At 46.2% G+C, this 15,532-nt stretch overlaps 1 protein-coding gene and 1 long non-coding RNA gene across 2 annotated transcripts; one reads left to right on the forward strand and one right to left on the reverse strand.

The window, feature by feature from the left end:
• On the forward strand, positions 2,716 to 8,002 carry LOC8057539 (spliceosome-associated protein 130 A). Its single transcript, XM_002451462.2, has 3 exons — positions 2,716 to 5,784; positions 6,267 to 6,758; positions 7,427 to 8,002. The coding sequence occupies exons 1-3, from the start codon at positions 2,716 to 2,718 to the stop codon at positions 7,562 to 7,564; spliced, it is 3,699 nt and encodes a 1,232-aa protein (XP_002451507.1). The 3' UTR covers positions 7,565 to 8,002.
• Positions 10,281 to 13,350, reverse strand: LOC110435009. Its single transcript, XR_002452662.1, has 3 exons — positions 13,017 to 13,350; positions 12,527 to 12,622; positions 10,281 to 12,379 (listed from the first exon to the last, which is right to left on the reverse strand). It is a non-coding gene; the product is annotated as an uncharacterized LOC110435009 (long non-coding RNA).

Here is a 15,532-nt window from a genome sequence, read left to right on the forward strand (position 1 = left end):
CTTTTCTAATAAGTTTTTGAGTTATTATAAGGAATTTATAGTTACCGGGTGTTTGAGTGTTTTAAGGTCCTAAAAATTACCTTAAAAGTTGCCGCATGCTCTTTTCCTACCAAAAAAGTTGTTGCATGCTATTTTCTTACCAAGAAGTTATTGCATGCTCTTCTCCTCATCACAGTTCTCTCTCTACTTCTGTCTCTATCTCCACCACACAAGTGGCCTTAGGCATCGACACAAAAATGTTTAGCGCTCCTAGTTTTGCTATCTCTAACATCAGTAGTTACAATATGTGAAGTGATGCTCAAAATCTCTCTCTCCTTTTCTAGCATCACTTAGGGAGTACATTATGGAGGGCCGAAGGACACGATAGTCCAAGTTGTTTGGCTTGGTGGTCCCAATAAAAAGATTCCCTCCACATAGGCATATGGATACACTGAGGACTACAAATTTCACAATATTTGCTATTTTATCTATCTTTGTAATAGGTCTCAAAATACATCTTTTTTTATGTAAATCACTTTCATCTTTCAATTATATATGTTGCACTTTGTCCCTAAGGCTTTTAGTTTTTGCTTGAAGCTAACACCTTTTTGCTCCATAGTTGTGTCTTAGTAGTTGCTTTTTACCACACCAAGCGAACATTACTTCAACGGGTCACTTGTGGAACCACTATGCTTCTTCTTCTCTCCTCCAAATGACAACCAAGTCTACGCTCTATAGAGCCACGAGTCATGCGGTGCATAAGGCCTAGTCTAAGTAGATTCACAAAGATCTCAATGTTGAGATTCGAACATTCGTTTTGTGAATTTGTTTTCTTTTCATCGTTGATGGTAAAAAGGATCACAGTTGGGTTGTCAAGTTTCACAAGACATGGATTGTGCTTCGCACCATTTCACCATCATCTTATCTTAAATAAATGCCCTAGTAAGCCACTAAAAATGGATGATGTCGTATGAAGCTAACTTGGTACGGTTATACAAGCAATCTCTGGGTCAGAGTATAGGCCTTGTTCGTTTAAACTTATCTACCGAATATACCAGTCATTCGGCAATATGTTTCTCTTATAATGAATTAATAACATTACTTCCGGTCATGATTTTTCACAATAAACAGGCTCTAAAGTTGTACTATGGGTAAGTTTGATTTGGAGTTGGCTGTTTGGTTATGCCACTCTCGTGCTCTGCTCTTGTTCTCTAATAAAATATATTTTTATTAATTTTTTAAGTTTTCTGTTAATACAAAATCATATCGCAAAAACCCAAATGAAAAAAAAAGCTCAGTGTATGAGGACTTGAGACTCCACGAGCGAGGCAGAATCCAAAATGGCCAAATCGCAACGATGGGGTCTCTGGAATGGCACCGCCAACCGTCTGTACTAATGCATTTGTACAGTCGGTTGGCTAAGCCAACCGCCTGTACTAATGCATTTGTACAGTCGGTTGGCTAAGCCAACCGCCTGTACAAATGTATTTTCAATTTATTTAAAGTTTTCCTTATATATATTTTTAGAAATTATTTAAATGATTCAAAAAATCATAAAGCCGAGAAAAAATGGCAATTTCGCCATCATCAAAAATGGATTTCACTATTTTACCATCCCGTAAATGGGATTCACTACTTTATCATTATGAAACACGGTCGTTACGCTAGAATGCTCTTTTGGCCTACTACACAGTTTCTATTTCCGAATTACCCTTGCCTCTTTAATCTAAAATTTCCATTGCTCTTCCCAGACCCATCCGCCACCACACACCCTCCACCATCCATGGCAACGGCGGCCTCCTCACCCCAACGACGTGCCCTCCCCCATCCATGGCGCCAAGGCCTCCTCACCCCGGCGTGCCTCCTCCACCCTCGGCGCGACCTTCTCACCCCGGGGCACCTTCCTCTACCCTAGCTAGCGTGACTCCTCACCCTGGTGCAGCCTTCTCCACCCCGGTGTCCTCCCTCCACACCGGCGACACTCCTCCTCTGTGGAACACGAGGTAGATCCGCGCGTTGTGGTGGTGTCTCCTCTCCCCTCTACGTTGTGCATGCTCCCCCAAGTTCGGCAGCCCTCCACCCCGGGCAGCGCGACTTCTTCCTGACCTCTCCTACCTCCGGCGCGTCTTCCTCCCCCATCCCTCTTCTGGAGCTCGAGCAAGCAACAAGGGAACATCGAGGTCGTGTCCTCCACGCATTCCGCCATTCTCGCGGCGACAACACGAGGCAGACCCTCGTGGCGTGCGCTCTTCCACCCTTGTGCGGCATGCACACCTCCACCCCCACGCAGCACACGCTCTCTCCCCCCAATCCGGTGGCGCGCGGCTCCTTGCCGGCTGCTCTATGGCTCTGCAGCCGCCAGCTGCTCCAGCCATTGTCGAGGATACAAAGATCGCAGAGACAAAGGTAATTTGGGAATACAAGCTGGGTTGCAGATCAAAAGGATATTCTAACGTTATGACCACGTTTCATCATAGTGATAAAGTAGCAAATCCTATTTCTAGGGATGGTAAAGTAGCGAAGCTCAATTTTGAGATGGAGAAATTACCATTTTCTCCACCAAGCCGCAACCGCAAGGCCGATCTGATAAGCCGCCGAATTCCCCCACCGTTCGAGCGCCGCCCGCCCGCCCACCTCCCGCTCTAAAACCCTAGATCTCCCTCCCCTTGTCCCCCAACCCCGACCCCGCCGCCGCCTCAGTCGCCGGAGGAGGAGGGGCACCTCGCCGCAGCAGCCATGTACCTCTACAGCCTGACGCTGCAGCGAGCGACGGGCGCGGTGTGCGCCGTCATTGGCAGCTTCAGTGGGCGGGACTCGAAGAAGTCGGCCGCCTCCGGCTCCGGCTCCGGCTCCACGCAGGAGATCGCCGTGGCCCGGGGCAGCACGCTCGACCTCCTCCGCCCGGACCCGGAGACGGGCCGCCTCCGCACGCTCCTCTCCGTCGACGTCTTCGGCGCCATCCGCTCGCTCGCGCAGTTCCGCCTCACCGGCGCCAACAAGGACTACCTCGTCGTCGGCTCCGACTCGGGCCGCCTCGTCATCCTCGAGTACTCCCCCGACCGCAACCGCCTCGACAAGGTCCACCAGGAGACCTTCGGCAAGTCGGGATGCCGCCGCATCGTCCCCGGCCAGCTCCTCGCCGTCGACCCCAAGGGCCGCGCGCTCTGTATCGCCGCGCTCGAGAAGCAGAAGCTCGTCTACGTACTCAACCGCGACGCCGCCGCGCGCCTCACCATCTCGTCCCCGCTCGAGGCCCACAAGTCCAATACTCTCACCTTCGCCCTCGCCGCGCTCGACTGCGGGTTCGACAACCCCGTCTTCGCCGCCATCGAGCTCGAGTACGCCGAGTCTGACCGCGACCCCACGGGACAGGCTGCCAACCAGGCGCAGAAGCTCCTCACCTTCTACGAGCTTGACCTGGGGCTCAACCATGTCTCCCGCAAGGTCTCTGAGCCCATTGATAATGGTGCCAATCTTCTAGTGACTGTCCCTGGTGGCGGTGACGGTCCGAGTGGGGTTCTCGTGTGCTGCGACAATTTCGTGCTGTACCGGAACCAGGGTCACCCAGAGATTCGTGCTGTTATTCCACGGCGTGCTGACCTCCCTGCTGAGCGTGGCGTCCTCATTGTTGCTGCCGCCACACACAAACAAAAGAGTATGTTCTTCTTCCTGCTACAGACTGAGTATGGTGACATCTTCAAGGTTGACCTTGATCATAATGGGGATACTGTTAGTGAGCTCAGGATCAAGTACTTTGACACCATACCAGTGACATCAGCTGTCTGTGTGCTGCGATCGGGTTTCCTCTTTGCTGCTTCTGAGTTTGGCAACCATGCACTTTACCAGTTCCGTGATATTGGCAGAGATGCGGATGTCGAGTCCTCTTCTGCAACACTGATGGAGACAGAGGAGGGATTCCAGCCAGTTTTCTTTCAGCCAAGGGCACTGAAGAACCTCATGCGCATAGATGAGATTGAGAGCCTCATGCCAGTCATGGACATGCGTGTCGCGAATTTATTTGACGAGGAAACACCCCAGTTGTTCACTGCCTGTGGCCGTGGTCCGCGCTCCACGCTGCGCATCCTGAGGCCTGGCCTTGCCATCAGTGAGATGGCCCGATCAATGTTGCCTGCTGAGCCTATTGCTGTGTGGACTGTCAAGAAGAATATCAATGACATGTTTGATGCTTACATTGTTGTGTCATTTACTAATGTCACGCTTGTGCTCTCTATTGGTGAGACCATTGAAGAAGTCAGTGACAGCCAGTTCCTGGACACCACACACTCCCTTGCAGTCACGCTCCTTGGTGAGGACTCTCTAATGCAGGTCCACCCAAATGGCATCCGGCACATCAGGGAGGATGGTCGTGTCAATGAGTGGAGGACGCCTGGAAAGAAAACTATTACAAAGGTCGGATCAAACCGTCTCCAGGTGGTAATCGCTCTTAGTGGTGGAGAGCTCATCTATTTTGAGATGGACATGACTGGTCAGCTCATGGAGGTGGAGAAGCAGGACATGTCTGGTGATGTTGCATGCCTGGCCATTGCGCCGGTCCCTGAGGGGAGGCAAAGGTCCAGGTTTCTTGCTGTAGGATCCTATGATAACACCATCCGTATCCTCTCACTGGACCCTGACGATTGCCTGCAGCCTCTAAGTGTCCAGAGTGTATCATCGGCACCAGAGTCACTCTTATTCTTGGAGGTTCAGGCCTCTATTGGTGGTGAGGATGGTGCAGATTATCCAGCCAACCTTTTCCTCAATGCTGGTCTGCAGAATGGTGTCCTTTTCCGGACCAATGTCGACATGGTTACGGGTCAGCTATCGGACACACGTTCTCGATTCCTTGGCCTGAGACCTCCAAAGTTGTTCCCTTGTGTAGTTAGCCACAGGCAAGCAATGCTCTGCCTATCCAGCCGTCCTTGGCTGGGCTATATACATCAAGGCCATTTTCTCTTGACACCACTGTCCTGTGATACGCTTGAATCTGCATCATCATTTTCTTCTGATCAGTGCTCAGAAGGTGTAGTTGCTGTTGCGGGAGATGCCCTACGGATTTTCACCATTGAACGCTTGGGAGAGACTTTCAATGAGACGGCCATCCCTCTGCGGTACACCCCAAGGAAGTTTGTGATTCTACCAAAGAAAAAATATATTGCTGTCATTGAGAGTGATAAGGGCGCGTTCAGCGCAGAAGAGCGAGAAGCTGCTAAGAAAGAGTGCCTCGAGGCTTCTGGTGCAGCAGAGAATGGAAATGCAAATAATGGCGATCCAATGGAGAATGGTGATGGTCAAGAAGATGGTGCTGAGGAGGGCAACACATTTCCTGATGAACAATATGGTTATCCAAAGGCTGAATCAGAGAGGTGGGTTTCCTGCATTAGGATCCTTGATCCAAGGAGTAGGGACACAACCTGTCTTCTGGAATTGCAGGAAAATGAGGCTGCTGTCAGTATTTGCACTGTGAATTTCCATGATAAGGAGCACGGAACTCTACTGGCGGTTGGCACTGCCAAGGGATTGCAGTTCTGGCCAAGGAGGACCCTTGCTGGTGGATTCATCCACATATATAAGTTTGTGGACGAAGGGAGGTCACTTGAACTTCTACATAAAACGCAAGTGGAGGAAGTACCTCTTGCACTGTGCCAATTCCAGGGACGATTACTTGCAGGTGTTGGTTCAGTGCTCAGACTATACGATCTGGGGAAGAGAAAATTGCTCAGAAAATGTGAAAACAAGCTTTTTCCAAGGACAATAGTGTCTATCCATACCTACCGTGATAGGATCTATGTTGGTGATATGCAAGAGGTATGCTCTCAATCTTCGTTCAGTTCTGTTGAATTCCCTTGATTGTCAGTTCTTTCACATGGATGTGCTTTCTAAGGTTGACAACATGTTACAGTTGTCAAGCCCTAGACCTAGTTATAGTGTTCACAGTGATTTCATTTGAAGTATGTGACACATTTTTTGTATTTAATTAGATTTAATAGCATATGATATGTTCAATTTACTATTATGAGAGTTTGAAGTGAATTGTTTGACACACATGATTCTTGTAGAATACTGGATATATATAACATGTATCTGTATCTCCTAGGGTATTTTTTCATAAAGTTTTTTCCTTTGTGTTTTCATGTTGATATTTTGCTGTATGATTACCTCTATTATTGACTGACTGAGTTCCTTATGACAATTGTTCAGCTTATGCAATAACATGTCATTCACCAGACTACCCTTGGCTTCCTTTATTTCTGATAATACTTTCTGTATGGTCCCATTTTCTTTTGCAGTCATTTCACTATTGCAAGTACAGACGAGATGAAAACCAACTCTATATATTTGCTGATGATAGTGTTCCCAGATGGCTTACAGCGGCACAACACATAGATTTTGACACTATGGCTGGAGCAGATAAGTTTGGGAATATATATTTTGCTCGTCTTCCTCAGGATATCTCAGATGAGATTGAAGAAGACCCAACTGGAGGCAAGATTAAATGGGAGCAAGGGAAGTTAAATGGTGCCCCTAACAAAGTTGAAGAGATTGTGCAGTTTCATGTCGGTGATGTTGTAACATGTTTGCAGAAGGCCTCTTTGATTCCTGGTGGAGGGGAATGTCTTATTTATGGGACTGTGATGGGCAGTGTGGGAGCACTGCTTGCATTCACCTCCAGGGAAGATGTTGACTTCTTTTCTCACTTGGAGATGCATCTTCGTCAGGAGCATCCACCATTATGTGGAAGAGATCACATGGCTTACAGATCTGCTTATTTTCCAGTGAAGGTAAAATGTTCCTTGCATTGGATTTGTGAACCAGGCTATACTCTGATTCTAATATTCTATAATGCATTAGGTATTTAGGTTAGCATGAGAAAGGAGAGATCTAGCATTCTTGTGTCAGCCTTGCACTAATAGTTAGTTGTGCTCATGACTCTGTAGCAGTCTAACCTTGAAAAAACACTGGAACTCAGTGCATGGATAATGGATGGTGCCCACACTGTACACATAAAGAATAGCACCATAAATTTAGTAAATGGAAAATTCATATCCAATGGACTTGGTTTAAACTTGCATTTTGTGTGGAGTAACTTGATGAAGTCTTATGAGCCCCTCTAGCATGGCATTGATGTCAAGCAATTTTAACCTTGAGCACCCATAGCTAAAAGTGTAAGTTTACAACGTACTGTAAGGTTGATGCTACTAGATTCACCAGGAATAGTAATTTCACAATATATAATTATCTCTGCTGAAATATTGTGTTTTCATAGAATTTGCTAATCAATGTCATAGATGACTTACATTTGGAATCAGTTGGAATTTATGAAAACCATGCTGATGTGGGTTGCTGCTCATTCACATTAGCCCACTTTGATTAATTTGTTTGTTGCTACAGCTGAACTGCAAATGCAGTTTGAAACATGGCTATTACTGATGATTTTGTTCTCTTACAGGATGTGATAGATGGTGATCTCTGCGAGCAGTATCCCTCCCTCCCAGCTGATATGCAGAGGAAGATTGCTGATGAACTGGACAGAACTCCTGGTGAGATCCTGAAGAAGCTAGAAGACATCAGGAACAAAATCATCTAAGCCCACGGCTTAGTGTGAAGAAACTAGGCAGGGCAATGCAACTGTCCGGTGCTCTTTGCTTCAAGACTGTATCCAGTTCGAGCTGTTGGGCAGCACTTCAAGATGTGGCAGCATTCAACAAGTTTGGAGCATGCTGATCTGTACAATCTTTCCTGATGCTAACTGGTCCATGGTCCAGTCCGCGTTTTATAGTTGATGAGATAGAGCATGTACGGCACCAGAATGGTTTTTTTGTGTATCTCTTAGAAGTGATTTAGCTGATGTCATTGACTGTTTGTTACTTGGCTTGATGTAATTGGGTGAAGTTATTCCTGTTGGATATTCGTGCATTAGGCGGTGGCTACCTTGGTAATGTACCATAGGACATTTTTGAAGTGTAGATGCCTTGCTGTCATTGCTTTTTCAGATTGTTCAGCTGACGGAAGTCCTTAATTGCCACATCAGCTCGGTTCATGCGTTACAATCAGAACATATTATTTATTCTTAAACTCATACACACAAATGTTTATGGAACCAGATCGGAAGATCACCCACGTCCCGCTTCCCCACGCTTTGCCGTCGTACGGCTGATCCGATCGTCTCATCGTCACCTCACCGCAGCGGCGCCAACGGGCAGCCGCACCACCAGCCGGTGGAGGATGCGGCTGGCCTCATCGACCAGCTGCGCACGGCACCACCATGCGCGAGCGAGAGGATGCAAGTGTTGGCTGTTGACTCTACCGACCACAGTCATGGCACTAGCTAGTTCTTTCTGCTCAGTTTTTCCTTCTATCCTTGTTTAGTTTGTAAAAATTTTGGTTTTTGACTACTATAGCACTTTTGTTTTTATTTGACAAACATTATCCAATTAAGGAGTAACTAGGCTCAAAAGATTCATCTCACAAATTACAGGTAAACTGTGCAATTAGTTTTTATTTTCATTTATATTTAATACTTCATGCATGCGACCAAAGATTCGATGTGACGGGGAATCGTGAAAATTTTTGCGAACTAAACAAGGCCATAATAAGGTATAAATAAAGAGGAGAATTATTTTACTGGATTAGTGAGGCGCTTCTCTCGCTGAAGTCATATATCAACCTTTTGGTGCCACAAGCTAAGAGTTATTTCCTAATTTCCGTAATTACCAAGGCACAATATAATGGATTTATTATACTTTTGCCACTTATATTAGTATATATGTTACTGAGTTCCCTTTAAATTTATTAGGAATTGCACAATATTACATCGTCAGTTGTGACTATGAATTATATTTTACCGATAGGTATTTATTCTCTATTCAGTAACACCATGTATTTCCAAAATTTGACAAGTGGCTATTTAAGTGATTGCAGGCTTAGATAGTTTTTGAACACACACTGCATAGCTCCAGAAGTTTTGTCTGAAAAAAGGGTACCGATCTGCACTACCAATCACATTGCTAAGTGAGTCCCTGAATCAGCAGCACTAAGGACTTTGAGAATTAGTCTGAAAATGCAGTACCGTTCAATTGTAACAAGTGACAGAAATCCATGGGCCTAATGTGAAAATATAAACAAGTAAAATTGTTCTTTAATAACATTTCCATTAATCTTCTCAAATCTTAATAAAATTATTACATTTTTATAGAAGTATCTGAGTGTGTCATAGATTCAGTAGCCTTGGAACCCTTCGATTTTTTTTCCTGCTTAAGTTAGGCAAGGAGCTGAATGGATGAAAATTACGTCGTGAATGAATGATTTGTCCATACTACATGTTAAAGGACACACTCGACTACTCGAGCTTTGCATTGCTATGAAGAAATATTACCAATGGGTGCTTTCATCTGACTTTTACTACTCAACCAGGTTGGTGATGCATTTTTTTTTTTCCACAAATGCTGTTAGATAACATTTGAGAGTCAGATGACTTTACCAAGCACCTTAACTTCTCTATTTGATGTGCCAATGCCGACACGAAGGAAACAGTATGCGTTTGACGTGCCAATGCTAGCCCTGTGGAAATTGAACAATGTATTCTTCACCTTTTCACCAACTTCTCTATTTGATCTTATGGGATGTTGTTTATCAGGTGAGACAAGTGCAGGTTTGTGCTGTTCTACAAAAGTGGTTATGATGCACTTACTTTCCTTTGTCAATTTGATAGCAACCATTGCCAGGCAGCCACATCGAGTGATTTTTTTTTTCACGCTTCCTTTTCCCGCTGCATACAGGTTCAGATTGTGTCTCATCTTTTAGCCTTACAGAACACTTCCTCGAGCAATTGAAACACTTATTCATCAGCAATCCATTCTTTGCTTTGTGCTGACCGACACATACCGGAAACACAACATGTGCAGCATAGGCTTTGTAGAACTTTCTGGCTGATTCAATATCCTCAAATGCCATGCAAACTGCTGGCATTAAGGACTCATCGGCTCATCGCACATCACATTCTGCTGTGTAGGATGATCCCTGCATGGAAACAACATTATTGCGTAACATGAATGGCTGCTGGCAGAGATCATGCATTTTTTTTGTAACATAGAAACAACAGATAGTTTCTTACTATTATGTCTTTGAAATACACAGTACATTTTTTCATACATTGAATGATATACTCCATGTTTTTCGGGGTGTTGCACATCCCACTCCAAAGGTGTCATCCACCTGGACTACTGATTCCGCATCAGACAACACATCCGGCAAACCAGGTGCACATTGCTTGTGTTAACATTGTGAGAGAGAGAGAACACATATGAATTAATAATAGTAATATTATTATTTGTCGAAAAAATAGGATAGTATTTTTTTACAAACAGCTTCCAACACACCCACATCTGTTGATAACATACAAGACACATTCAAACATACCCTTTCTTTTATTGGTATTGATAACATGCAATCAGCTGGCTAGCATGGTCCAAGCGGAGCAAAGATTCCACATATGGCACCATGTAATGCGAAAAAGAGAGTGAACCATGGATAAAATTTACCCCTTCCCCAGGGTCATACGGCAGGCCATATGGCATACTGACTATTATTTTAAGAGATCCATCACGGAGCTTGCACTTGAAAAGGAGTCGGGCATCTACGGAGAGGAATACCATGTCTTGATCAGCTGAAGCACAAGCAAAAACACGGAGAATCCTTGGTACGGGCAGATTGACACGGCAACATAGGGCTCTGTTCGCTTGAATTTATCAGGCATACCATTTCAACACAATAACAGTATTTTTCTCTCACAGTAAATCAGCATCAACCGTTTTTTTCAGCCGAACAGGCAGCATGTTATATGTTTTGTCCATCTTATGGTAACCAAATGGAGACTTCCCACGGGCTGTTGATAACATAAAAGACACATTCAAACATAACCTTTCTTTTATTGGTATTGATAACATACGTCAGGTGGCTAGCATGGTCCAATACGCAGCAAAGATTCCACATATGGCAGCATGTAATGCAAAAAAGGGAGGGAACCATGGACAAACTTTACCCCTTCCTCGTGGTGATACCATAGGTCATGTCGCATATTGACTACTGTTTCAAGACATCATGGAGGTTGCACTTGAAAAGATCCCGAGCATCCACAGAGAGGAATATTGTGTCCTCATCAGCTGAAGCACAAGCTAAAACACGAGCACCCCTTGGTATGGGCAGATTAACACGACAACGTAGCGACCATTTTATTATGTTTTGTCCATTTTGTGCTAACCAAATGGAGACTTCAAACGGGGAAGGGGAGTGGACATAGCACAGCTTGCCACCTAACTCACACATAAAGTCATTAGTACTTAGGCAGCTCCTGCATGGAGGATTAGGGTGCACAGTGAATGTATCATCACACATGCTGAATCGAAGGATAACATCTATGTCGAGCTTACCCTGATCAGGGTCAGCCACGGACTGGACCGCACTCCAATAGAAGAATCCTGGCAAGCAAATAGGAGTCCTGGCCTGGATAGGGTAAGGTGGATCAATGGTTGCTTTCCATTCCAACGTGTCCCTGCCATCGCCAAGCATTAAGACCTCATGTCCAACGTCGAATTCTGTACGTATTTACCCTTCACTGTATGAGCGCAAGAAGTGCCTAGCCACCTTATACGTACCACTAGAAGGATCGAAGCCAAAGGCGACCCTTTGTTCCAACAACACATTCCGGGTGCCCGTGGCAACTCAACAAACTCCTTGGTGGCCGGGTTGCACACAAATATGTGCCCTGTGATGCTGGGGATCAGAACAAGTCCGTCACAGTGCAAGGGGATGGTGAATCGTGGGATGCCATGGGAAAGAGGCTTGTTCCTCATAATGAGCTTGGCGACATTGCTCTGCACCGCTGGCTGGAAGCTGTAGATGTGCACGAACCGAGAGCCCAACTTCTTCGGTTCTGGCTGGAACTTCCGGGGGATTAAGATCATGGATGATGAGCGAGCTCTTGCAAGCTCTAAGTGCAGGCGGACGAAATCAGCGCTGGCTATGGTGGTGCACCACACCTTGCAGACGGATTTGAAGCGCACAAAAGACTTCACAGGAAGGCGCACGAGGATCTCGAACTGCAGCACCTCAACTGGAATCATGCTGCCGCCGCCGACCTCCGGAGCCACTGGACAGCGTCGTTTGGAGATTGGCTGGTTCATATATCGATCCTTATTAATCTTGACTGCCTTCAATCTGCTCTATCCAGACTCGTTCATATATTCGTCCTTATTAATCCCGACTGCCTTCAAATCTGCTCTATCCAGACTGGTTCATATATTCGTCCTTATTAATCCTGACTGCCTTCAATCTGCTCTATCCAGACTCGTTCATATATTCGTCCTTATTAATTCTGACTGCCTTCAATCTGCTCTATCCAGGCCTGCGCGTCCACACGTGTATACATAAGTAATCAGAATACGGGCAATCACAAAACTCCGACTCGGAATTGAGACCCGATACCGATTGGTATCACACTAAAAACAGGAAAAAAAAATCGTATGTGGATCAGATTCGAACAAATCTATACCTTATATATTCAAAATTTTGTTCTGCCATCAGTCTACCGCGTTCCCTTCGGAGTCCATACAGCAGAGACTTATACGGCGGAGACGATCCATACAGCCTGCAAAGAATAATAATATATAAATATAAAAGCGGTGGAGAGTTAAACCAAAAAATTTTCTGGATTCTCCGTCACATCAAATCTTGTAGCACATGTACTAAACATTAAATATAGACGAAAACAAAAACTAATTACACAGTTTAGCTATAAATCACGAGACGAATCTTTTGATCCTAGTCCATAATTACAAACAAACGAAACAAACGTAATTACAAACAAACGAAACAAACGAAAGTACTACGGTACCGAAAACTTTCACTTTTTCGGAACTAAACAAGGCCTAAATCTGCACGGCCTGCAAAGGATAATAGTAACGCCGGCCAAAGAGAAAGGAATAATAAAATGGCAAAAGATCCAAAAATCGAATCGAAAAAGAACTCCAAAGGCAACGAACCATGGCTGTACCCAGCAAACGCACAGCGCCCCCGGTCCGACTAGAAGGCAACACGCGCCCAGCGTCCAAGGGTGGCACTGCGCAAATAGGATCTTCTCCCCAAGCGGCGGCGGCCGCCATGGAGTCGCCGATCTGGCTGCTTGGGTTGCGATTTGGCCGATTCGGTTGAGGTACTTTGGGAGAATAGATTTGGGAAGAGGAGAAAGTGAAGGGTAGAAGAAGTGGATGGGTGCAGAAGACCGAGCGGAGATTTGCCGTAGGGCAGGGAGGGGTGCAGAAGAAGAGCGGTGCGGGTCTGCCTGCCATCTGCGGACGGGAAAAGCAGCACCGCATGTATCTGTGCGTGCGTGCACGGTCTATCCTGGGCGTTGATTCGGCCGGCGGGTCCTATCATAGTAGTACGGTTTTATCATGCGCTGATTTACCTGTGGATTATTAAGCTTAAGCCTTGTTTAGTTACTGAAAAGTGAAAAAATTTTCGGTACGGGTCGAGGATGGTGAGATGCATGCTGAAACTATACACCTAATCGTGTTGAGAAATTTGTGATTATAGAACTCCAATCGTGTGGGTTTCGCTATAATAGGACTCTAAACATTTGCTTCGTTAAAACGACTCTTAAATCGTTAACGCTTTGCTATTATAACATTTGAGATTTAAATTGGACGTTTTGTACTCAAATCTCTTCCAAACTTGAAATATTTTCAATTTAATGGCCATATTACCCTTAGGGGCTAATAAACAGCCTCCTGCAGGTGTAGACCTCGCGTCGCACCGAACGGGCGACATCACGAGTGGCACGGCAGTTGCGATCGCTTGTTAATCCTAGCACCGCTCGCCTGCCAATCTGCCATCAGAAGAAAGTTCTAGCGTTCCTACGGGTTCTTTTTCTCTTCCATTCTCATTTTCTGGAAGGCATCGATGGATGGATTCCTGCACATCATGCACGCACTCACTGGCTCACGAGGGCGGACGACCGGACCCGGATGATGAGGCGGGGAAAGCTCCGCTCAGCAAAGGATGGCCTCGACGCTGCCCGTCCGCACGCACAGGCACACGGGCACGCCATGGCGGCGACGTTCGCGTCGCCCGCGGCGAAGCACTCGCCGCAGAGGGAGAAGCACGACGGAGGCCGGCCTGTGGCGGTAGCCGAGGCACGTGCAGTCCGACGACGTCCTTGGACCCGTGGTGCGGCAGCAAGGGTCCACGTACGCTGATGACGAGGACTCCGCCGAGGCGGCGTCGCCGGCGGTGGCAAGCTCCTCGACCGACGCCCACGCCATGGCCGCGGCGTGCTGGAGCTGCGCGTGCAGGGTGACCGCGGCGGCCTGCTCTGACAGCGCCTTGGCCTACCACGCTGTCGCCTCGCCGTGGAGGCGCGAGAGCCGCTCCTCCAGCTCGGCGCAGCACCGCGCCTCGCGCTTCGCTTCCGCCGCCTTCTCGCGCAGCCTGGTCCGCCTTCACCAGAATCGCCTGGTTGTGGCACCACAGCCGATCAGCCATCGCTAGCAGCAGCCGGCCAGGCATGCAGCAGCCGGCGGCCAGCAGCTGGCTGTTTATTAGCCCTTAGGGGCAATATGGCTATTAATTGAAAATATTTCAAGTTTGGAAGAGATTTGAGTACAAAACGTCCAATTTAAGTCCCAAATGTTATAATAGTAAAGCGTTAACGATTTGAGAGCCGTTTTAGCGAAGTAAATATTTAGAGTCCTATTATAGCGAAACCCACACGGTTGTTTTTGTTGTTGGTTCAGTACAAGGTAGGATCTTGTTTGGTGGCATGTATGGATGAGAGTTTTAAGTGTATGACACATGGGCCTCTGTACCATGGCTGCACCGTATCGTCCCGGCTGGAGTGGGAAGGTCGAATCGAGAAGACGGAGGCGGCCGGGATGGAGGGGGAGAGAGGAACGAAGCCATACACGAAAATGATACCAGCAGAGAAACCAAACACGGGCCAACTGCACCGAACCGTACGGGATGGGCCTTTGAATGGTCCGGTCGAGGCAACCAATCACCCCCTAACTAGGATCAAAAGATTCGTCTCGTGATTTACAACTGAACTGTGTAATTAGTTTTTGTTTTCGTTTATATTTAATATTTCATGTATGTGACACAAGATTCGATGTGACGGAGAATCTTGAAAACTTTTTGGTTTTCAGGGTGAACTAAACAAGGCCTTAATCCATGATCCAATCGGATTTTTGCATTTGGATTGTATTGGATTTGGACCCAATTCGATGAGGACATTAGGGCACTCACAATGCAGACTCTATCATAAAGTCTAAAGTTATTTATTACCTCGAACAATGTGGATTTAGAGTCTAAATAAGACTTGAAGTCTTATTTTTTCTACCTCTTTCTTCAATAAATATGTTGCCACATCAGCAAAATACCATAAATAATATGTAATTAATTGTCTTGGACTCTGTGATAGATTGTTGCATTGTGAGTGCCCTTAAATAAGCTGCCACATAGACATTTTATGATTTTAGATGATATAACACTGTATTTAAGA

Source organism: Sorghum bicolor, chromosome 4 (assembly GCF_000003195.3).
Source record: "Sorghum bicolor cultivar BTx623 chromosome 4, Sorghum_bicolor_NCBIv3, whole genome shotgun sequence".
In the NCBI taxonomy this organism is placed as follows: domain Eukaryota; kingdom Viridiplantae; phylum Streptophyta; class Magnoliopsida; order Poales; family Poaceae; genus Sorghum; species Sorghum bicolor.

Coding starts and splice junctions, on each gene's coding strand:
- LOC8057539 (XM_002451462.2), top strand. CDS start 2,716: ATGTACCTCTACAGCCTGACGCTGCAGCGAGCGACGGGCGCGGTGTGC. Junction 5,785..6,266: donor ATGTTGGTGATATGCAAGAG/GTATGCTCTCAA, acceptor TTTCTTTTGCAG/TCATTTCACTATTGCAAGTA. Junction 6,759..7,426: donor CTGCTTATTTTCCAGTGAAG/GTAAAATGTTCC, acceptor GTTCTCTTACAG/GATGTGATAGATGGTGATCT.